This window comes from Oreochromis niloticus, linkage group LG7, assembly GCF_001858045.2.
Source record: "Oreochromis niloticus isolate F11D_XX linkage group LG7, O_niloticus_UMD_NMBU, whole genome shotgun sequence".
Lineage (NCBI taxonomy): Eukaryota > Metazoa > Chordata > Actinopteri > Cichliformes > Cichlidae > Oreochromis > Oreochromis niloticus.
The window spans coordinates 7,112,618-7,137,745 of NC_031972.2; the positions used below are offsets into that span (position 1 = coordinate 7,112,618).

At 43.4% G+C, this 25,128-nt stretch overlaps 1 protein-coding gene across 1 annotated transcript in view; it reads left to right on the forward strand.

The window, feature by feature from the left end:
- nrn1la (neuritin 1-like a) overlaps positions 1-14,345 on the forward strand; it is a 99,263-nt gene extending 84,918 nt beyond the window's left edge. Inside the window, exon 3 of the mRNA XM_019360782.2 lies at positions 6,268-14,345. Within this exon, the coding sequence (XP_019216327.1) occupies positions 6,268-6,568 (301 nt within the window). The 3' untranslated portion in view covers positions 6,569-14,345. The remainder of the gene's footprint in view (positions 1-6,267) is intronic.
- Positions 14,346-25,128: the final 10,783 nt, after the last annotated feature.

Here is a 25,128-nt window from a genome sequence, read left to right on the forward strand (position 1 = left end):
AAATAAACATTCACTCGCACCCCAGCCAGTGCCTGCATTTTGGATCCTTTTCTCAATTCACCACACGACTGCTGCGCAGCCGTGACAGTACGACGCGACCACAAGATGGATCCAGCAGCTTTGTCTGGGGAGAGCGACCTCGCACGCATCCAACGCCTGATGGACTGGGTAACCCACACCACCAACGCAAGGGCGAAAGTGGTAGGGTTAAAAGCCATCGAGGCGATCCTGGGAGGAAATCCCTACCTCTGCCAGCTCAAGGGGGTTACGGACTTAATCTCTGAGTTGCATAAAGCCCGGGAGGCGGTGCACGCTCGGGAAGTAGCGGATTCTGCTCTGCAACAGCGGACTACGACCGTCCCGAAGCAGCCGTCTCAGCTTCACCCACCGGAGGTGTTGCCCTGTCCGCCGGAGCCGTCAGCGGTGGGGAAGCAACGATCGCGCCGCCGGCGCTTCAACCCACAGCCGGATTCGGGAACTACTGTGCGACCAGCTGTGGTGAGTTCTAGGGACGCTGGTGCTTCTGAGACTGTGTTTTCTGGGGCTGTTCATGGTGAGAGTAGAGACAGTACACGGCGCTTACCTACCTTCGTGGTAACTGACCTCTCACAAGTTGGCATTTTCAAAACATCCATAACAGTAACTGACTGTGTTTCATCCATTCCACCACCAACTCCAGTCTCACTTCAACCAGTACATCAGCCTTTAGCCAGTTCATTAGCCCAGCCTGCATCTATTCCATTAGCCCGGTCACCTGCTCCCTCCATACTGGAGGCTATGTCTGTGCCACGCATTCTGAATCCCGTTCCTAGCACCCGTTTAAAGCGGAGAGACAAACCCATTAAAACAACCGCAGTTTCTCAGAAACTGGCTAATTTAGAGACTGTTACTCGCCCCAGGGCCTCCCCAGAGGCTGAGTTTCTGCCTTCCGCCGACTCTGGACCCCTGGAGGCCAAGACGCCAGCTAAGAACTGCACCGTGCCAGTGCTGCCTGGGCAAAGCCAGTGCCCTGCGTGGTTTCAGTTACCGGTGTCTCTGCCAGAGGTCTTCGCACCTGCTGGTCCTGTTCTGTCCCTGCCAGAGGCCCGTGCGCCTGCTGGTCCTGACCTGTTCCTGCCAGAGGCCCGTGCGCCTGCTGGTCCTGACCTGTTCCTGCCAGAGGCCCGTGCGCCTGCTGGTTCTGACCTGTTCCTGCCAGAGGCCCGTGCGCCTGCTGGTTCTGCTCTGTGTTATCCAGAGGCCCACGTGCCTGCTGGTTCAGCCCTGCGTGTGTTAGGGGCCCCTGTGCCCACTGGTTTTTGGACTGTTTTTGCTGGGGGGCCCGAGGAGCCCGTCCAGCCACCTGCCTCGTCTGCTGGGGGCCCGAGGAGCCCGTCCAGCCACCTGCCTCGTCGGCTGGAGGTTCAGGAGAACCTAGCCAGCTTCCTGCCTCGTCAGCTGGAGGGCCCGAGGAGCCCGTCCAGCCTTCTGCACCGTCAGCTGGAGGGCCCGAGGAGCCCGTCCAGCTGCCTGCAGCCTCTTCATCCTCGCCAGCTGCAGCAGCCTCTTCATCCTCGCCAGCTGCAGCTCCGCCTGCAGCAGCCTCTTCATCCTCGCCAGCTGCAGCTCCGCCTGCAGCAGCCTCTTCATCCTCGCCAGCTGCAGCTCCGCCTGCAGCAGCCTCTTCATCCTCGCCGCCTGCAGCTCCGCCTGCAGCAGCCTCTTCATCCTCGCCGCCTGCAGCTCCGCCTGCAGCAGCCTCTTCATCCTCGCCGCCTGCAGCTCCGCCTGCAGCAGCCTCTTCATCCTCGCCAGCTGCAGCTCCGCCTGCAGCAGCCTCTTCATCCTCGCCGCCTGCAGCTCCGCCTGCAGCAGCCTCTTCATCCTCGCCGCCTGCAGCAGCCTCTTCATCCTCGCCGCCTGCAGCAGCCTCTTCATCCTCGCCGCCTGCAGCAGCCTCTTCATCCTCGCCAGCTGCAGCTCTGCCTGCAGCAGCTCCGCCTGCAGCAGCCTCTTCATCCTCGCCAGCTGCAGCTCCGCCTGGCCCGGCCTCTGCTTCCTCGCCAGCTGCAGCTCTGCCTGCAGCAGCTCCGCCTGCAGCAGCCTCTTCATCCTCGCCAGCTGCAGCTCCGCCTGGCCCGGCCTCTGCTTCCTCGCCAGCTGCAGCTCCGCCTGGCCCGGCCTCTGCTTCAGCTCCGCCTGGCCCGGCCTCTGCTTCAGCTCCGCCTGGCCCGGCCTCTGCTTCAGCTCCGCCTGGCCCGGCCTCTGCTTCAGCTCCGCCTGGCCCGGCCTCTGCTTCAGCTCCACCCTCGCCGTCGCCTGGTCCAGCCTCGGTGTCTTCGTCTGCAGCGACGCCCGGTCCAGCTCCCGCTTCAGCTTCGCCTGGTCTAGCCTCATCGGCTTCGGCGTCGCCTGCAGTGGCCTCCTCTTCAGCGTCATCAGCTTCGTTTGACCCAGCCTCTGCATCAGCCTTGTCTTCGCCTGGTCCAGCTTCAGCCTCGGCTTCAGCCTCCGCCTCAGCTTCATTAGCTCCGTCTGGTCCAGCCTCCGCCTCCGCTTCAGCCTCGCCTGCAGCAGTCTTCTCATCAGCCTTCGCTTCAACTGCAGCATCCACATCACCGCCTGCGGCATCCACATCACCGCCTGCGGCATCCACATCACCGCCTGCGGCATCCACATCACCGCCAGCAACAGTCACGCTGCCGTCAGGTTCCGCCTCTGTGTCTTCATCCACGTCTGGTCCAGCTTCTGCTTCGCCCTCGTCTGGTCCAGCTTCTGCTTCGCCCTCGTCTGGTCCAGCTTCCGTCTCAGCTTCACCTGGTCCAGCTCCCGCATCAGCTGCCTCATCCTCGTCGGGTCCCCAACTGCCGCCTCCACATCGTCGGTCATCTGTCAGGCCGCTTGTTGGGCCTTTTCTCCGCTGGGGACAACCTCCTGAACGCCGCCACTGCCTTCCACGTGGCCGGTCTCCGGACTTGAATTGCCGCCGCCGTTGCCGCCCGCACGGTCGGCCCCCTGAACTGCTTTCTCGCCGCCGCCGTTGCCGCCCGCACGGTCGGCCCCTGAACTGCTTTCTCGCCGCCGCCGTTGCCGCCCGCACGGTCGGCCCCCTGATCTGCTTTCTCGCCGCCGCCGTTGCCGCCCGCACGGTCGGCCCCCTGATCTGCTTTCTCGCCGCCGCCGTTGCCGCCCGCACGGTCGGCCCCCTGATCTGCTTTCTCGCCGTTGCCGCCCGCACGGTCGGCCCCCTGATCTGCTTTCTCGCCGTTGCCGCCCGCACGGTCGGCCCCCTGATCTGCTTTCTCGCCGTTGCCGCCCGCATGGTCGGCCCCTGAACTGTCCCCTCGCCACTGCCTACTGCGTGGCTCGGCTTCGGACCTGCCCCACTACCGCTGCTTTTCGCATGGTCGGCCTCCGGAACTGAACTGTTTTGGCCTCCGGCGCTGTCGGCCTCCGGGTCGGCCCCCTGAACTTGGCCGTCTGGGCCTTTTGGACTCTGTCCCTCCGTCCTGGACCCCACCGCCCGCCCTGGTCGGGTCGTTTTCTGTTTTTTGGTTTTTGGGGGGTGTTTTTCTTTTGGACGGTTTTTGCGTTCCTGTTGGGCTGTCTGGAGCCAGCCCTTGAGGGGGGGGTACTGTCACGGTCCTGGGTCGGTTCGGCCCAGCATTTTGAGTTTCTTATGTCTTGGTTTATTTTTGCTTTAGTTCTTCTCTGGTGATACTGTTTTGATTATAATTATATTCTGTTTCTTTAGCTATCCGTTGATGATGATGATGATGATGATTATTATTGTTTGAGTTCTATGTGTTATATTTGGCCTGCCTTTGAGTCTGCGTCTGTGTCTGTCTGTCCATGGTGTTACTGTGTCTGCTCATGAGTCTGCTTGTCAGGTTCAGTGTCCTGTCTGGTTCTCTGTGTCTGTTAGTTCCTGTTTTATTCTGAAAGTTCTTGTCTCATGTCAGTGTGTTCAGTTTCACCTCTCCCCTGTCTCGTTAGCCTAATTTCCCCCAGCTGTGTTTCCCTCCTGTTGCTCATCCCCTAATTACTCCCTCTGTGTATTTAAGCCCTGTGTTTTCCTGTGTTCACTGTCGCGTCGTCTGTTTTACTCCATGTCCGTCTGCAGAGTCCTGTGTAACCCGGTGTTCAGTCTGCGTCTCTCCGCCATCTTTCTTTGTGCCTTTTGTTCCTCCTTCCGTGCGTGTTTGGTTTAAGTTGAGTTCTTTAGTTTTTCCCAGTTTAGGCTTGTTTACTCCCCGCTCTGCTCCTCCTGTTTTTGTCACCTTATCACCTCTGTAAATAAACATTCACTCGCACCCCAGCCAGTGCCTGCATTTTGGATCCTTTTCTCAATTCACCACACGACTGCGGCGCAGCCGTGACACTCCCAAGTTTGACTCCCCCGTGATTAAATGATATTTGTGTCAATAAGATGCAGTATCTAAATAATATACCTCGTATGTATTGTCCAGTAATGGGTTTAAATGTAGCTCTTGTCTTTTGAAAGTTGGAGTGCTGCATGGTGTTTTGCCAGCATTAATTATGAAAACTTTTGTGTTTTTTTTGAGTGCTTCTGTGGCAGACTTTGAACAGAGTCATCTGCTTCTACTTTTTCCCCCAACTCTGCGCCTCGCTTTTCCCAGTTAACTCTCCTCAAAGACAATTTAGCCAGCACAGCCATGATGAGAGGGAGAATTAGCAGCCAATTACAGCCAAATAGACTTGCTGTGGATGTGGAGCTTGAGAGTGTTTGGAATAAAGTTTAATTTTGTGTTTCGCTCCAAGATATCTTTTAAAAAATATCTTTGTGCAAGATTACTTAAAGTCACTTCTTCCTCACCTGCCTCTCATCGTAAGTAATGCTTCCTTTCATTTGGCTTTAATATAGGTCTAAGCAAGTGTGTCAAATTTGTGTTTTGCTGATGGGTATAACACAGCAGTGATTCAACAAACACGCATTTACCTTCCACACTCTAATGAAGGTTTTTCCACATTTCAGTCTAACCCGTAGGGTGACCCTTGCTCTCAGAGCATCGAAGATCAGCAGATGGTCTCTTGGCAACTACAGAAAGAAGTCAAGGGAGCAAGCAAACAGACTGAATTTGATTTACTCAGTGAAAGCACGAATGCTTCACTGTCAGCAAATCTTTACCCGAACTGCCTGTTTAAAATCTTTTCATATCATTTGATTGAGAATAATAATGGCAATTAATTATTGATTTGGGTTGTTTATACTCAAGATGTAACTGACTCAGATTCAGGTGAAAAAAGAAGTCAATGAGGTGAAGACACAGTCACAGGAAGTTGAATATCAAACTTGAATGGAAAAAGTCACATATTTCCTGTGCTTTAAAAAAGTCTATTTCATGCACAAGTGCAGAAAAGGAAAGGAAGATAGGGGTCTACGGGTAAAATAACATGATTTTGAGGATTTGGTTTGAAAAACACCATGAAACACCTCTCATACAAGGTCAGGTGTGTGTTGCTGGTTAACAACACATGACTAGTTTAAAAGTTTCTAAAGCATCCTGACGATTCTGCAACAGTGTAATGATGCGGTGTTTGATTCACCTCCAGGTCAGAAACGTCTAGCCTTCAGTTTTCAAAGTATTATAAAACTGTTCTCAAAGTCCTTTGGCAGGAAAACTCAGGTAGAAGCAGAAAAGAGGTTTCCAAAAAAACATGTAAAGTCACAGATTCACTGTAGTTATTGCAGTTCACTCTGAGGAGGTTATGAATACTTTGACAAAAGTGTTTGAGATGTTTCACTGAAGACATCAAGGTGAACGTCACTGCGATGCTGAAGAAAAGAAAAGTGTGTCCTGCAGCAATCGTGCCTGCAGATTTTATAGTTTTTCGCTTAAATGGGGAAAACCTTTATTTCCCAGGGGCATACAAGGAGGTATCAAGGGATCCGTCCCCTGGGTATCATGAATGTGTGTGCTGCCATGATAATCAATTTGGTAGTTATCGTATTTCATTCTGAAGAGTTTCTAAGTGATGAACTAATAGATTATGCAGTCAAAATCTGCAGTCGTTAGAGCGGAAAGTAAATTTGAAGTTTGGTCTGAACCATAGACTCACTCACCACTCTACAAAGGCAGCAATGCTTTCATAATTCCTGTTTTGTTTACATATGAAGTTACAGCTTTCTGGAAAAATCCAGTATCTAGTGCAATAGTTTGTACAGATGGATAAAACCGCTCTGAATGTGGTGCACGCTGAAATATTAACGTGATCCACAAACCAAATAATCAGATGTCTCCGTCTTACTCTCGCTCCTCTTTGCAGGTCGTGGGATGAGTTCCATGACTGCGCTAACGTGGCGATGGCTGGCTGTCCGGAGGAAGCGGCAGCTGTCTGGGAGTCTCTCCGCCAGGAGTCTAAGAAAATGCAGTTCTCCGGAAACCTTTATGACATGTGCTCCAACCGTAACACCCACCCAGCGGCCTCGCTGTCCCCTAACGGCTCACCCAACCAAGAAGAGATCAACCAGGAGTCTCTAAGAGGGAGTGCCTATCACGTGGCAGGCTGCCTCCACTATCTCCTTCTACTGTCTCCTGTGCTGCTGCTGTTGTTGTTTTGGATATAACTACCCCCAAAGAAATGGGATTAGTGTGAATAGATATAAACTTTGTGTACTTTTTCTTCCACGATTCCATAGACTTTTCACTGCTTCTTCCTCTGCTCTGCCAGGGGTCGAATATTTCTAACTGCATGTTCAGAGGCTCGACAGTCTTTTTGATAATATATCTCTAAATTGCCTGTGCCGTTTCATGCATATTCTCTGCCTATTAATTAGATCCTCAGTTGAAAAAAGCTCACAAAACTCACCGAGAGATACACAAGCCCTGCAAACACATACATAGTTGAGCAGATGCATACTGCAGCCTCTCATCATCCGTCTTTATCCTGTATCCTTCTAAATCTAGTTAGTACGAGCTTGCATGTGATGGTTTCAGGGTGAGGCTGTCTCCTTGAATGCAATAAGATAAGAGATTAATAAGAGAAATCTAATAACTGAGACTTGTTTGATAAACTTGAAAACAAAGCGATGAAAAGACCAGATGCCACAACTAGTTACTGTTAACCCCACTTTTATGTGGGCTTTACATGATGAACAACACCCATTTCTTATTTACTAAATGCAGACACAGTGCTGGGTGTGAGTAGTTAAGATATAATGATGGTGACGATGATGTAGTTCTAATGTTCCGAAATTAGTTTTTCAGACTACAAAGTAATTGGAGTCATAAATTACACTTGCTGTAAATTAAGCTAACTTTGAAGCTAACTAATTTTGAATAATGTTCTTATTTAGAGAAAATGCATCACAGTGTCTTCTGTGGGTGCAGGAGCAACACGAGCTCTGAGCTGAAGTTCAATTGAAGTCAGAGTATGCCGGAGTGGTTTTTATTTGCTGCTTGCTCAGTTATGAAGTCCTCTGGGGCTCCTCCTTGGCATCCTGCATTGGAGCCCTACAGTATGGGACCAATATGTTCTCCAGTCAGAAACACAACCCACTTGCATGCCAAGTGGATTTCATGCTCCAGGAGTCATAGATTTGGCCCTGCAGGCCTGCTTGAGCTGCTTGTTATTCTAAGTGACTGCAGGTAACAGTTGTTTCTGTCTGGCCCAGGATCAGATATATTATCAGATTAGAGACAGATAGAGAGTGAGAGAGATGAGTACAGCTGGAAAACACACAGTTCTGCCTAGTTGAAGATTGAATCCACTTGTCTCGCAGCGAGTGTGTTTTACACAGGGGGCTTTACGTTGCAAGTTTACTTTTCCTTCTCCACAAAAAAATAAATCAAAGCCAGGTCGACTTTAAAGAGTTACGCTAAGATGTGTGGATGCACAAAACATAATCCTCAAGGGGCCGCAACAGTGCACCAACCTTAAGAGAGGTGGAAATAAATGAAATTTATTAGACAAAAAAGATCCAAAGAGAGCTGCGTAATAGCTGATTGAGTCTGTCTACCTTGCCAGTGGCAAGTTCGTTAAATGTACCTAACAGAGTTGAATAGAAGCCGAGAGGCATTTCAAACAGATTTATGGATGGGTGACAAATGAAAGAAAAATGCAACATAAAGTGCGTCTTGGCATTGATTTTCCAAGTCTCTGGAACTCTGCTTGAGGGATGAAACATCATTCTCCCAAAGATATTCCCTTTATTTGGTGTTTTGATGATGGCAGTGAGGAGTGCTGTGTAACAAAGCACCCCGAAATCTCCTGCAGGTTCAACGGGGTTGATATTGAATGAGAAGGTCATAGCAAATGATTCACACTTTTCCTTTCCCATGTCCATTCAGCGACCCCTCGTCTACTATGGATAGCTGAATTATCATTCTGGAACAATTCATAGACTGTATATAAAAGACAGACATAGCCACCATGATAACAACCACGGGTCTGTGAAGTCTTACCATGAAGCCTAGAGCTGAATATTCTTCTGGTTGCTTTTTATGTTTTGAAATCAGACTGAGACTAAAAAATTCAAGAGACACAGCACATTTATGTTGTAGCAACTTTGCACGAGGGTCCTTGTGGACGTCCATGTGCATGCCTGTGTTTTTGACCATGTGGACTGATGCACAGAGAATTTACATTGCAATGCACCAACCTAGCCAGCTCCCCAGGCAACAGACTTCAAGCAGATATCAAAGAAGTATAATAACAAATATAGGAGTATATAAGAAGTAAAAATAAGTATGTCTCCATCTGTTCATGTCTGAATCCACAACAGTGAAGCCAAAGGAAACCAAGGAATACAAAATACATTTTTCTTATAGATTCATCTAAATCGAGTTCTTTTTGCAAACAGAAGATTCACCCCCTACTGGCCAACAGACAGAATGCAGGTTTGGTAAAACTGCAGCAAAAAAGTAGAGGAGGAACATGCAGGAAGAATCAGTGGTACTAAACAGGCCAATCACAATAACGTGGGCGTGTCAAGGACACTGATAGTTGCATTTCGAGAGATGTGCGTGCCAGGTTGCATTGTGGGGTTTCGGAGAGGTTTGCGGTTCTGGTGTAGTTGCCACGGTAACAGTGCAAAATGCAAATGTAACAGAAGAAATGCTGGTCACATATGTAAAAGTGTATTTTCAGTTCTTGTACCACAGTCTTAGGGAGCAGAGGGGGTGTTATGCTTTTTACTGCCAGTGGTAAGGAACAGTTTTTTAATCTGTTGGTTCTCCATGCTGCCTTCCTTTGCAGACCTCAACCATGTCCATCTTTTATATACAGTCTATAGAAAAGACCTTTTCCAACAGGATAGTAATGTGTCAGCTTAGACTAAATTACTAAAACAACTTCTATATACTTTTACATATATACTTTTTATATAACTAGACCAAAATCATGTAGTAAAATGCTCCCACAGTATAATAGGATGTCCTCACAGTAGTAGTAAAAGGTTCAGGTTTTTCCTATCTCCGTTCTCAGCTGTTTATTTATGCAGTAGTTTAGTTTGGGATATCAATGTCAAAAGCAAACGTTGCCTTATTAGCTGATAAGCTCAAGACAACTGAACCTCCAACAAATATTACATTTTTAATCAGTTTTTAAATGTTAAGAATAAACAGCAGCAGGAACCCACTGACAGAAACAGTGAGACAAATTTACACTAAAAGAGAAAAACTCCAACCATCCCACAGCTCCTTTTTTTTACGTGAGGGACTTCATCCACAGATATGCTTGAATGGTTTAAAGAGGCTGCTCCAGTTTTGAACTTTAATTAAACTGACAGAATTAGCAATTAAGAGGCCTCAATGGCTGACTCACCAAGGTGCAGCAATTTCAGAACTATCTTCATGGAGCTCTGATAAGATGATGCATCTGGAGATTAAATTTAAGTAAATCCTAAATGTGAGGACACACAGGAAGATCACACAAGAAGTGTTTGTATAAAATCCTACAGCACAGTGAGCGCTGTCAACATGTCCCAGGGTGGTTTATGGAAATGTAACAGGTTTAGACCTGCCTTTAAAGACTCTTACATACAAAGGTACTCCAAAACACAAAGAAACCTTCTCAACTCTCTGTTATGAGAAGTTCTGTTGCATGAACAAATCCGATTTCAGCGATTTTTCAATAACTCTGCAGTGTAAATGCAACATTATTGACCAAAGCTGAGCAGGGAATTATTTCCCAGCACTGCATTTGAGACTATACATCTCTTTGCCTCCGGCAACAGCTTGGTGTTCTGACAAATAGCTTAAATTGGACTGAAAGGGTGGCAGGAGATGGAGAAGCAATCTTAAACACCAGTACATCACCGTCCCATCAATGGTACAGTATATTTGGCTTTATTACTCTGAGCAAATGGCAGTGAAAACAACAAACATGTTGCCATTTATTCATTTCCTCTGCAGCACATTTTGATTGCTACAGAAGAGAATAAATATGGTTAGGGGCTGGGGTTTCCATTTCCTTTTAAATGCTTTATTAAAGAACCAGGCTCCTCTGATATGATCCTTTTTCAATCAACACAACTTTGCTCTTCTCTTTGTCTTTATGACCTGCAGGATCACAGTCCCACTTCTTTCACTAATGATTAATTGTTAACAGAGACACAGAAAGCCAAAAGTTTCCTGCTGATCCATCATCAACTCGCTCACACTACAAATTAAAAAATCACTGCTCCATTTTGTTAGCCTATTTAGCAATGCATGGTTATGAATGTGGAGCTGTTTCTTTGAATCATACAAACTCTGCATTTCTAAAGAGATGATAGAGAAAGTGAAATTTGTGCATCTCTTAATAACAGCTGATTCAATTTCGGGCTTTTTTCACCAGGTGACAGACACTCTTCCTGTCTTTGTTTATCGTCCTGGCAATGTTTGTTTTTATTAATAATTTATAATTTATTTACTACTGTTGAAGAAAGCAGGGTTCACCAACACGTTTTTGCTCTACACACACACACACACACACACACACACACACACACATATATACATATATATACAGAGAAGAATGATTGTTTTCCTGATCTTGTTACTCGCTCCTCAAAAAGGAAGCACTTAAGTTTTTAAATACAGCAGTCAAACCAACAGAGAGTAGGGGTGATATCACACACGGGGGCTCGTTCAGCTGCAATAAAAGTTAATCAGTTTCTAGTCTATTTTTCCATCAGCAAACTCACCTGGGTTTTTCCAATATCAATACGCATTTTTAGTGAAAAAAATCCATTTAGTAAAAAGAATTACACACAGGGTTACCGAAGGACCTCCAACACACAGTTCTCCAAACTAGTTTATTGTTATCAAGCTTTAATCTGATTCGGATGCTCATTTTTCTGACTTTAATGGGGATCTCCTTTAGGGGGATGCTGACTAAATCATCCTGTGTATTCACAGACTGATTTGTATGTGAGGCTTATAGATAGCTTTCCTTTTTGTGTTCATTCTGGAGGGATCGTAGCAAAAATCGAGCACATAAAAGTCCTTTTTACTGGTTGTAAGAGCATTTTTTCCCTACATGGAGAGCTGACCATTTTCTCCAGCCAGCCTTTTCTATAATTCTGTGGCGGTGAAACACCAGCTCTACCTCTCTGTAGGGAATGTTTCCCTCCTCACCTTCAGTTTGTCTCCTGAACTCCTGTTGTCTTTCTGCCTCTGCCAACTCCTCTCTGTCATTTCATTTAGCTCCTCGTCCGTGATTCAAGTAAATGAATAAGTTAAATTCTAACTTTCACGTTTCCAGAAAGCTTGCACCATACAATGAACATTCCAGACTGGATATTTGTGTTTTCTTCATCCAGACTTAAACAATTGAAACGATATAATTTATGAACAATGGAGGAAATGTGTTGGGATTTTTTGCCCTGACAGTTTTGTGCACCTCACAGTCTTAGTCTGACCCATAAAGCCACGTTTATAGTTAATACGTCAGCTTGAAAAAAACCGTATTTCCATTGTGTATTACATTATGAACAAAGAAGAGGTAGGCTGGAAGTGACATACAGGATATTTTGATATGAGATTTACTGGATCAGACTCGTGAAAGCACAGACAGACAGCTCTCACCTGGATAGCACACACATCTACTCGCATTTAGCTGGTGACTGCGAGCTCAGCTGTCGTTTCAGGCTCATAGCTCAAACCTGAGGCCTCCAGTTATAATTACTGATAAGAGGGGAACAAAGAAATTACTAGATACTAAAAAGTTTGGGAAGTACAAGATAAGTATGGCAGTGACCTATGTACGTCATTAAAGACGCATTTTGTGAAGACTGAGAAAGGCAATGAAAGAAAATAATTCTGCTTTTCCCCTTTCATTTATGGCTAATATAAAAAGGAGTGAGAGACTATTTAAATGAATCTAAATGCCTCCTCCCCTTATTAAACACCGCTCATAAATTCAAACTACTATTTCGAAAGTCAAGTCACTGTTTTACGACAAGAAACGCACAGACTGACAATGAGTAAAGTCACATCACTCTGTATAGTGTGAATACTTAAAGCTCTCTTATTATCAGTGTATATAGCGGTTTCATATGTATATATCAAATGTCATATATGCTTTGCAATTGCTACTTTTAAAGCTTTAACATTTTCTATTGTAGTGTTTCATCCACTTTATTCCTCTCCCCAGGACACATGTATCTGCTCTTTAACAGCTGCTACCACTGATTGTACAACATACTGAGCTTTCTAGAAAAAAATTATATTTATTTTAAAAATATGCATCAGAAAAAAATCAGTTCATAACTACTAGATATATGTCCTTAAGAAAAACTGACGCTTGATTGCAAAACAAAACTCTGGAAGGTGTCATGAGCAGCTTGTTTTATGATAAAACAATAAATTAATTTGATTAAATGACCAAGTTCATTAATCAGCATTTTTTAAAATGTGCTTGGGGTGTCTTATAAGCCACATGACATCGAGTGGTGGTGAGAACAGCTCTCTTCATTAGACTTTTGTTCTGTATAAGCAGGGCGTTACTGCTGAGCTGTCAGTCACCTTCACATTAAATGAACTTACAGCCAAATACATAATCGCTATAAATGATAGAGGAAAATTGACTTGGAGCGTAACAATTTTAAAGCCATAAAGTTCACGTGTAATTCAAGCTGTTACACCTGCTATGTTTGCAGCTAGATTGTTAATTGTAACTGCATCTTTCCCTCATTTTCTCACTTTGATGCACGTTTCAGACTAAATTGCCGTTTTCTCTCCAGAAAACTGTGCTTTTGGGCCTCACTTTGATCTTGTCACACTTCCTTGGTGGGGACTGTTGACTTTGAAAGCATTGTGTACACAAGGGCCTTAAACCACAATCTCCTGCTTGGCAGTCTTGTGTTTAATATCTGTTTGGAAACAGGCAAAAAATAAAAAATGCTGAAATGCTTTTTGTGTATACAGTAAATCCAACCACCATGCTTTAATTTTTCAGATGGGCCCATAAACGAAGCGCTGAATGACTTCAACTTCCTATAATCTACTCATGTAAAACACACTCTGTGTTATTTGAAATAACTAGTCTAACAATATGTTGAAATCCTGTCACGTGCTGGATTTTGCCAGTAAAAAAAATAACACAAGCTTTATATGTGCATTTATTGTTGTGTATGTACACGGTGATTGTTTTCTGTGTTTAAGGTTGTAAGTGTGTGTCTGTGTGTGTGAGAGGAAAGTGTGGTATAAATCAGCTGTTAAATGAGTGATTTATCAACACAACATGATGTATATTTCATTGTTACTGATTAAACTGCTCTTCTTTGACACTTTCCAAACAAGATGGCATCCCCTAACCACGTTTGTTTGTTGAATTAGCATGCAGAGCTTTTTGCCTTTTTGGATGCAAATAGCAGAGGACTAGAACCACATGTATGTACGTGCATTATCATATGAAATATTCATTACATTCCTATGTGAAGATTAAGCTCAAAGATTAATCTCCAAAATGGTTTTCAAGAAGCTGTTACTGTTCGGGAGGTCTGAATGTCATCACATCATGGATGAAGGAACTACTCCAAAGATGAACGCGGGAATCTTCACGACAGCAGCTCTGTGCACATACTGATCACATAAGTGTATTTTATTGTGGACAATGACAATGAATGCTCAGTATTTACATCAATAAATACAGCCATAAGTCTTTTGAAATGATGGAAACGCAGCATTTTCTGCTTTTAAAAAAGAACTTTGTGAAATATTTCTGTATTTGTCCTTGGCTGTCTTTGATTATGTCGGCTTTCTCTCCTTTTTTCTTACACCTTTATATCATATCACTCTGCTTATCTTACTTTCTTTTCCTGCCCTAGCAGAAAATCCATCTACATGTCGTAGGTTTTGCTACCTTTATAGAAAAATCATTAAACTGGTGCTGATCTGACAATCTGCTTGTCCTCATATTACTAAACAAATGCTTCTTGGTATGAAAACTACAACATCTTATTTTATCAGCATCATTTACGATCTTAGGAAAGGTTAGAGAATAAAGTTGTCAAACCAGGAAAGGGTGCATGCTAACTGAAGCTGCTGGAGGGCTTTGAGGCCGAGTCCTATGAACTGAGTACATCACTGAGTCCTTGCATCAGACTTCCATCCCTCTAATTTCTGTAGTTTATCTGGGTTTGGGTCTCGAGATCAAAAATTTAAGTTGAGATGCCCAGACCTTCCTCTCTCTGGCCATCTCATCTAATTCCTTGGGAGGAGACACTGAGGCATTCCCAGCCAGCCAAGAGATGCTACTCTCCAGGGTGTCCTGGGTCTGATTGGGTTCTACTCGTGGCAGGACATCCCCTAAACACCTCACCACCACCTACTAGGCCAAACATGGAAGCTCATCAACTAAAAAAGTAAGTTCATACCAGACATAAATTGCAAAAGCTAGAACATCTAACTCTTCTATACCTGTTGCTTCATCGCTCACCTTTTTTTTCACTTTCGATGTGTTTACACCAATGAATTAATCATTAGTTATTATTATTAATCACTGCTTCTCTTCCTCCCTCACCCTTAACCAGTCTCCTGGCTGATTGGCCGCCCCTCCCTCAGCCTGGTTCTGCTGGTTCATCCTGTTAAAAAGAACATTTTCCTTTCCCCTGTTGCCAAAGCACTTGCTCATAGGGGGACATCCGACTGTTGGGGTTTTCTTTGTCTTCTCAACTTCTTAACAATATAAAGTGCCTAGCGGGAACTGTTGTGATTATCTATATGAATAAAACTGGCATTAATTGAAAACTGAAAAATTGTGGCACAACAATCAGTCAAGGCCTCAAATCTAGCTCAATGTTTTGTCTGGAGATGAATGAGGACATGCACTTTGTACTTTGGTACAAAGGAGGAGTTTCATTTCATTACTGCAAGTAACATTTGCAGATGACAGTGCCTGGAATGTTGGAGGTATGCACTGGGGAAAAGAGCAAAGAAAGTTAGCAGAGGCAAGACAGAATAGATGTGTGTGAGGACGAGGGAGATGAGTATAACAGAGAAGCTGTAAGGAGAAGAGATACTGAAGGTAGATTAGTTTAAATACCTGGAAGAAGAGAGTGCAGGCTGAGAGGAGTAGATGGAGATGAATGTCAGCTGTGATTTGTGACAGAAGAGTAGCAGCAAGAGTGAAAGGTGGCAGAGTTAAAGATTTTAAGATTTTCACTGGGAGTGACCATGAGGGACATGATTAAATGAGAGGGACAGCTCAGGTTGAGCTATTTAGAGACAAGGTTAAAGAGGCAAGCCTGAGAAGGTTTTCACATGTGCAGAGGAGGAACAGTGAATATGTTGGACAAAAGATGTTGAAGATGGAGCCGCCAGGCAGGAGGAAACGAGGAAGACCTCGGAGAAGAATAATCGATGTAGTGAAGGAGAATGGGCAGAGGGTTGGTGTGACAGAAATGGATGCCTGGGACACGGGGAGATGGCAACAGATGTAGAAGAAGTGACTGTGCCTGAATAAGGTGTCGATATATTTCAAAAGACAATGCTATTAAAATCCCTTCTTAAAAAAATTATGCTCCTTTGCCATCATCATTTTTTTATGCTGTGAATAAATTAGGACAACAATATGACAACATGAAAGAGAAACATTCTGATTAATTGCACTGAATCTGCTTTGTGCTTTGTGTAATAAACAACCTCACACACATTATGTTAAAGTTTAAAAAAACCTACATAAAATAAATACTTTGACATTTTGGGACATATCTTTATTTTCTTGGAGACAGCTAAAAAAAAGACAATCAAAATAATCCATTTGTTGAGGAATACTAAGGTGTGATGATTGTGGAACTATTGCAATGCAAATAATAACGCGGATCACACACAGGTTTTTAGCTGACTTGATTATACAACATGCCTTTGACAATATCATTTTTTTTTTTTTTTTGCTTTTCTCTGACATTTTGTAACCCTAGATCAAAGCACTGCCAGGATACTCAGCAAGTTTGCCGCTCCAAATGGCTGCAAGTGATAAGAGTATGAACATTTTGAACTTCGATACCCAGAAGTCCTTTAAGGTGACATCAATAAGAAGCACAACGCCATCCCATGATGCAATGCAAAGTAATGAAGTTGAAAAAGCTGTCACATTGCTGAGGGCAGCTTTTTCTGGACAAAGTGCTGCTCTCTGCTGTATGACAGTCAGACTGAAGTTCACTTTTAAATGTTGATGCTTCATTTCCTGTCACCAGAGTAGCCAGCGCATTCAACAGCAGAGTTTTATTTGGGGTGGCTCTGCTGCAGTTGGCGGGGATTTGATACACATTTTGGTTACAGCCACAATTCATCATTTATTCTCCTAAACAAGGTCACTTATGTGATGTCAGCCACTTCTGGCTGAATGTGTTTAAAGTAAGGTAGAACAAGCCAATTCAAATCTTGTGCTTGACAAGAATTAGAATAGCTGCAGTTGAGAAAGAATGTGCTCCGATACTTTTTGTGACAGCAGAGCACCGAAGCTCAAATATGGTGTTCCATTTTCTTGAAAATAACTTCTAGGCTCGCTGGATTCTAGGAAGTCTATTTTTGCAAACGCTGGCCATTATGTGAAATATGATTCAGGACATTTGCACGCTGACTCCAGTCCACAAGTTCATGTAAAACCACCACATGGACAGTTTTATCCTCTGGGCCTCCTAAAATATCTGCGAATGTAGTGAGAAATGAACGTTGTCCTGCACTTGGCAAGTTGCCTTCTGACCTCATGTTAGGGTTTACATAAAATGAGCCAAAGATCAACATCATGATGAACTGTGTGTGTACCACAGATATTTGATTTTATAAAAAGTGTTGTTTGAATAGGCCTTTTTGTTCCATATATTAACTGAACTTTGATTATTCCTGCCTGCTTGTCAATTAAAACAAGGAAAGACAAATGTTTCACATTGTGCAGCAGCGAAATTCATGCTCTGTGCACGATATCAAACAATAGTACAATAAGTGCCAGGTACAATATACATGAATGTATCTCTTAGGGCTAATTATTGGACCTCCGTGCAACTCTGCAGACCTTTTCAAGAGCCAAAAAGCAGGAAAAAGTACATTTTTGCACAGTTTCTCCTTGAATTTAAGATGCTGTATCAGGAGATTGATATTGCACTTTGGACATTAAAGCTTCCTGAAATCTTCATTTTATCTTTTTCTGATAACCTGTACCTGATCACTGGTTAACCTAGCATCTAGAGACAGGTGCTAGGTTCACCAGTGATTCTAAGTTGGCTGCACAGTCAGATGTGCTACAGATAAAGGGCTGAGGAAGATACAAAAGAACAAGGTAAATGTCAAGTGTATACATTTTTTAATTTTTGCATCAGTGTTGTACAACAGCAGTATGTTATAAGCAAAGGTTAAAGTGGGCACCTGCCCTTAATGACTTAGTAAATCTGGTAGGCAGTTTAATACAAAATACTGTCCATCAAGTTCATTGTTTCATGTCCTACAGCCTGACACTCCAGCCAGCTGATGACACTGAGATGGTTAAGCCTGCACACACCCTTTTTGTCTGTCTTATCCTTGTCATGTGTTCTTGCAGATGGCATGTAACTACCTCTACATAAGAGGAACACGCATAAACTCCTTTTCTTGTGGTGTGTGTGTGTATGTGTGTTAGTGTAACAGAGTGAGAGTGTTGAGTGTGTGTTTCTTTGTCACAAGTTTTACTTGAAAATGAGAGTGGGAAGCAGCAACAAGATCCCCCAGGAGCCACAGGCAGCCAGAGATGGATACAGGAAGACTGGGCCATCTGCAGCCCCCAAGAGTACTGGAGACCTAAGGCCACACATCTCAGCGATATCTGTGCACCTATTCGAGCAGGAGAAGGAGAGAGGCCCTAGATGGGGTGCCCACAGCTAATGGGTGGGAGTCCCAGAGGACTAGGAACCCTGCTAGAGGATGACCACCCTGATGCTCGCCAAGATCCGGATCCCAGGGCTCCAGGCGCCCAAGAACAGCCCAGTACCCGGCAGTAGGGAGGGTGAACTCCTCCCTTCATGACCATGTCCCACAGGAGCCAAAGCCAGAGACCCAGCCACAGCCTTGCACGCACACACAAACCCACCTATTCACCCAGCCACTAATGACACACAGACACATAAAGACACACATCCACACGAACTGGGATGCAGCCAGAATGCCCCACAAACCACACGCAGACCTCTGTGTGAGTGTAAAAAAGTGTTTATGATAAGTTAAATGATAATTTAATGTTATTTAAAGATTTTGCAGGAGATTAAGTGCAGGTCAATGTGGGTTGTTAGTAGTATCATTGTTCAGATTAAAGTAGTGTATTGTCATGGTCTGGTGCAGGGCAGACTGCGGTAAGCTTAGGTTCAGAAACAGAGGGGAAGACGACACTGAAAGAATTCTCAAGTAAAATTTATGAGAAAACTTTGAAACAAGAAAGATGGGAATAGAAGTGTAACTTTCAAGAGAAAAAAAATGTTTAAAACTTCATTTTTGGGCAAAGTCTGCAAACTTTGAAGTGATTTTTATCAGATTTGACTGAATTTTCTGTACAAGCAGTTTTTATTTCCTATTGACCATTGAAATCCAGATTAATATGGACAGGACTTGTTTCTAAAAGGATTCCGGTAGCAGTCATCAATCTTCAGCAACACTTTTCAGATTCTACCTTTATGCTGGCTTTTTACTGTCAAGGGGTTGGAAAACAGCCATGCTACATGCGCTTATATATTGTAGCTGGCTGAATTCACAAAGAGCAGAAAACCACAGAGCCAGCAGCGGCGCAGGTCAGCTGATCGCAGCCTGCACAGAAAGAAAACAAATCTATTGGAGCTCACAAAACAAATTATTTGACCTTTTTCTAAGTGAGTCATTTCCTTCTGCTGCACCACTACATGGAGACTTTTTGTTCCACCACCTACCAAATCCCACTTTAACCCCTGGTTAGAAAAGTTAAAGATTTCATTCTGACAGCGTGGGAAAGTTCAAGTGACACGTAGAACAGACAGCCACACCAAATACCCAGGAATACAGGCAGGCGAGAGAGGAGCCCTCCCTAGGCCCTGTGGTTTCTTATTTTGATTGATTGAAGTCAGCTGTGTTCGACAGTGATAGACAGGTGTATTATTATCTCATTACTTGCCAAGTAGTTTTTCAAAATAGTTTTCCCAGCTAGTTACTATCAGTCCTAATAATAGATATTTCTTATATATATTTATTAAATAAAGTGATGTACAATTTTTGTACCAAGTTCTCACCTTGATGAATATTATGATAATTACCAGTCACATTAGTGTTGCTTAAACTGTTTGTACCTTGTTCACCTTTCCTTGTTTAAATATTTCTATTCATTTTGGTTTAATATAACATAGGTGGTTTTTGTTAGGAGGAAATTACTCGACTCACCGTCTTGTAGACTTCGTATTCTCAGAAAACACAAGCAACTGCCTCCTCGAGCCAAACTGACAAAGAATGAAGCTAAAAAAAACATTTCAGTTTTTCAGTTTTTAGTCTTGTGCACAAGTGCCTCAAACCAGCATCCTTTCTAATATCCCCCAGGGGATGACTCAGTATGTAGCTGTTGAGTTTATGTCTCAATCACTAGTTTAATTTATAAATTACAGACCACATTAGGGTAAAAAAAAATAATGCTAAAGCATGGTATAGTCTATAATGGCCTTGCCTAGTGGTTGACAAGTCACATATAGTATAGTATTGTTTGTTCAGTCGAGTCTAGCATCACCCTTTATGTCCAGCTTCAAAACACCAAGATGGCAACAGTAAAAAAGCTCAGCTCGGTCGTCACGGTGACTACATCCATCTTTAGCATGCAGTTCATGGGTGTGATCCTATTCCAGCAGGGTCTCAGAGCTACTTCATATCAGAAGCATTATAACCAAGAGACCTGGCTCTGTGAGAGAATCAGTAAAGGCAAAGAAAGTGAAAGAAGTATAACTTACAGGTGAAACATAAAAGCTTTTCAGCTCGAGGAAACTTTTTCGTGTTTTTGGTATGCAGGTTTTATGTCCCAGCACCCTCTGAAATTAAATGTAATTAAGAGAAGTCTTTAAAATAACTGCCTACATAACTGCCCAGGAGTGTTACCAGGAGGGTTCTTCTGTCTTGTCTTTCCTCTCACAGCCGCCCCCTCTGTTTGCCCAGCCCTGCCAGAGCTGACATGGTCCTGTTAAAAACTGAATTTTTTCCTTCCCACAGTTGCCAAATGCTTTTTCACAGGGCATCGTCAGGTCATTAGAATTCTCCTTCAAATATTGTAGAGTGTATAGCATGAAGTGCCTTCAGATAACTTTTTTATTAATAAGAGTGAATTAAATTGAATAACATACATAGGTCATTAATTAACACACATGCGATTATAAGTCACATTTTCAGATATAGAATTTTGAATACAAAGATTTTTTTATTCCTCATTTGATTACCCTTAAAGACTTAATTAATTCACTACAAAGGGACTGGGGGTTAAGGACAAGTTGGTGAACTGAAAATATGGGAAAAGAGTGGGGCCTTTATTTTTAAGCTGATAAAGTCAGTGTGTGAGGGAGAGTGTGTTTTCCTGTTGGATTCAGTTGACTGAACACTTAAAAGAAAACTTGCAATGTGTAATATGAAAGACGCTTTGGCAAAAACAAGACTAGAGGTCCTATTTTTCTGAAATAGGGTGAAGGCTCAGATCAAAGTCTAAGCTGGTACCGCATGGGTGTAATGTGGGCGTTTTGTAATCATCAGCATTGGCATAAACCTGGTGAACCTCTCCTCCCATTTAAATGCAGCAGTAGTTGGGAGGAAAGAAAGAAAGAAAATGAGGTGAGATAAAAGTGTTCAAATACAGAGTTGGACAGAAAATGTAGAAACCTGAGAGGAACACAAGTCAAGACATTTTATTATTTTCAAGATATGTTCTTTAAAAGATCTGCTTTTGCATAAAAACAGGCACCAAAGTTGCACCAATGCATATAAACAGCTGCAGCTACACCTCTGCACACACGATGCTTGATCTAGAAATCAGCAAAAAGATACAGGCACATTATATGTCTGTTTTATTGTACATAGTTTAAAGAAATGTACTTAAAATACAGCAGGAACACCAGGATTTTAGTCTCATGTTGTTTCTCAGCACTAAACTCGCTGAGGTAATGTGAGAAAATGAAAGAAAATGATTGTTTTTACCTTTTTCAGGAAGTCGGTGATTATGTTTGAGTTCAGACCAGTATCTTCCCTCTCCAGCCTTTTCCCAAACACTCATTGTAATTCTTCCTCTCAGTGCAGCGAAGGATTTTTTGGAAGGAGATGCATCTTTGAAGCACTGCGTTTTGTAGTCGTGAGTTTGAAGTTGGTAAAATAACTACTCACTGCTTAATCAAAGCGCTGAAGTAAAGAATAGACTTTTCTGTAATGCTCAGGTGTTCTGTGCTCACTGTGCTGCCAGATGACTAAATGACACTTTAACCTAGATTGAACTGTGAATGGTGTCTTTGATGCCTCAATACCATATTTCTTTCCTATGCAAGTAAGCAGAAGTCACACGTAATTCATTGCTTTATTGCAGCTATATTAGATTTAATTAATCAATAAATATTATTTAATATAAAATTAATATCTTTGCATATGTTAATTTGAGTAATATATGCAAGGATGCATCCACTAACCAACTAAACAAAGTCATTTTAGAGCTGAACAGTTTCAAAAGACCAAAGCAGAAACTCCCAAAACACAGAGCAGACACGCACTGATTACAATTTCATTCTCTGGATACCAACAGTTTTTCTATATTAGTGTTCAGCATATATATATATATATATATATATATATATATATATATATATATATATATATACATACGGTGGGCCATTTATATGGATACACCGTAATAAAATGGGAATGGTTGGTGATATTAAAGTCCTGTTTGTGGCACATTAGTATATGTGAGGGGGCAAACTCCTCAAGATGGGTGGTGACCATGGTGGCCATTTAGAAGTCGGCCATCTTGGATACAACTTTTGTTTTTTCAATAGGAAGAGGGCCATGTGACACATCAACCTTATTGGTAATGTCACAAGAGAAACAATGGTGTGCTTGGTTTCAACGTAACTTTATTCTTTCATGAGTTATTTACAAGTTTCTGACCACTTATAAGATGTGTTCAATGTGTTGCCCATTGTGTTGGATTTTCAATGCAACCCTCTTCTCCCACTCTTCACACACTGATAGCAACACCGCAGGAGAAATGCCAGCACAGGCATCCAGTATCCGTAGTTTCAGGTGCTGCACATCTCACATCTTCACACCATAGACAATTGCCTTCAGATGACCTCAAAGATAAAAGTCTAAGGGGGTCAGATCCGGAGACCTTGGGGGCCATTCAACTGGCCCACGACGACCAATCCACTTTCCAGGAAACTGTTCATCTAGGAATGCTCGGACCTGGCACCCATAATGTGGTGGTGCACCATCTTGCTGGAAAAACTCAGGGAACGTGCCAGCTTCAGTGCATAAAGAGGGAAACACAGCATCATGTAGCAATTTCAAATATCCAGTGGCCTTGAGGTTTCCATTGATGAAGAATGGACCCACTATCGTTGTACCCCATATACCACACCAAACCATCACTTTTGTTGTTCCAACAGTCTTGGAGGGATCCATCCAATGTGGGTTAGTGTCAGACCAATAGTGGTGGTTTTGTTTGTTAACTTTAAAAGTAGAATGGGAGGGAGAGCCTTCAGTTTTCAGGCCCCTCTTCTGTGGAACCAGCTTCCAGTTTGGATTCGGGAGACAGACACTATCTCTACTTTCAAGATTAGGCTTAAAACTTTCCTTTTTGCTAAAGCATATAGTTAGGGCTGGACCAGGTGACCCTGAATCCTCCCTTAGTTATGCTGCAGTGGGTGTAGGCTGCCGGGGATTCCCATGATGCATTGAGTTTTTCCTTTCCAGTCACCTTTCTCACTCACTATGTGTTAATAGACCTCTCAGCATCAAATCATATCTGTTATTAATCTCTCCCTCTCTTCCACAGCATGTCTTTATCCTGTTTTCCTTCTCTCACCCCAACCGGTCACAGCAGATGGCCCCGCCCCTCCCTGAGCCTGGTTCTGCCGGAGGTTTCTTCCTGTTAAAAGGGAGTTTTTCCTTCCCACTGTCGCCAAAGTGCTTGCTCATAGGGGGTCATATGATTGTTGGGTTTTTCTCTGTATGTATTATTGTGCTATCTACTGTACAATATAAAGCGCCTTGAGGCGACTTCTGTTGTGATTTGGCGCTATATAAATAAAATTGAATTGAATTGAATTGAATTGAATTGAACTGAATTGAATTGAATTGAATTGAATTGAATTGAATTGAATTGAATTGAATTGAATTGAACTTCACCATTCACATAAAAGTTTGCCTCATCACTGAACAAAATCTTCTGCGTGAACTGAGGATCCTGTTCCAATTTTTGTTTTGCCCATTCTGCAAATTCTGTGCGCCGATCTGGGTCATCCTTGTTGAGATGCTGCAGTAGCTGGAGTTTGTAAGGGTGCCATTTGTGAGTAGCTAATATCCGCCGAAGGGATGTTCGACTAATGCCACTCTCCAGTGACATGCGGCGAGTGCTACGCTGTGGGCTCTTGCTGAATGAAGCGAGGACAGCCACTGATGTTTCTTCATTAGTGACAGTTTTCTTGCGTCCACATTTTGGCAAATCCAACACTGAACCAGTTTCACGAACCTTAGCAAGCAGTTTGTTAACTGTAGCATGGGAGATGGGTGGTCTCGTAGGGTGTCTTGCATTGAAATCTGCTGCAATGACCCGGTTACTGCGTTCACCAGATATCAACACAATTTCGATCCGCTCCTCACGTGTTAACCTCTTCGACATGTCAATGGCTGTGAACAAAGAGAAACTTGTAAATAACTCATGAAAGAATAAAGTTACATTGAAACCAAGCACACCATTGTTTCTCTTGTGACATTACCAATAAGTTTGATGTGTCACATGGCCCTCTTCCTATTGAAAAAACAAAAGTTGTATCCAAGATGGCCGACTTCTAAATGGCCACCATGGTCACCACCCATCTTGAGGAGTTTGCCCCTTCACATATACTAATGTGCCACAAACAGGACTTTAATATCACCAACCATTCCCATGTTATTACGGTGTATCCATATAAATGGCCCACCCTGTATATTTACATGTATATATATACATATATGTGTGTGTGTGTGTAGAGAGAGAGGGGGGGGGGGCGAGACTTTGTTCTCAGGCTCCCTCAAGGTGTAAATGGAAAGTTTTGATGGAGAAAGCAGGTCATGTTGTCACTATATGAATTTGACCAGTTCTCATTTATCCTCTCACTATACTTACTATCCTCTCACAGGCATCTGAGCATGTGCATCTCAGATATAAGAGATGTATGTTATGCAGGAGTTGCTCCCAGTTATGTGGATTTTTTTCTTCTTCTTCTTCTTCTTTTTTTTTTGCAGATGAATATTTCATCACTGCCGGATTCCTCAGTAAACAGGGAAGCAGCATCAGTTTATAGAGTTATGCGGTCCCAGAGCTCCTGCAATTTACACACTAAGTGCATAAACACATGTAAGTGCAAGCACTCGAATGGTCTGGGATGCTCAAGCACAGCTGCATGCGTACTTATAGAAAGGGTAACGGTGGGACTTTATTGATTCATACTCAGCACTGTGATTCAAAGGTTGTTTTAATTCCTACAGTTTCCTG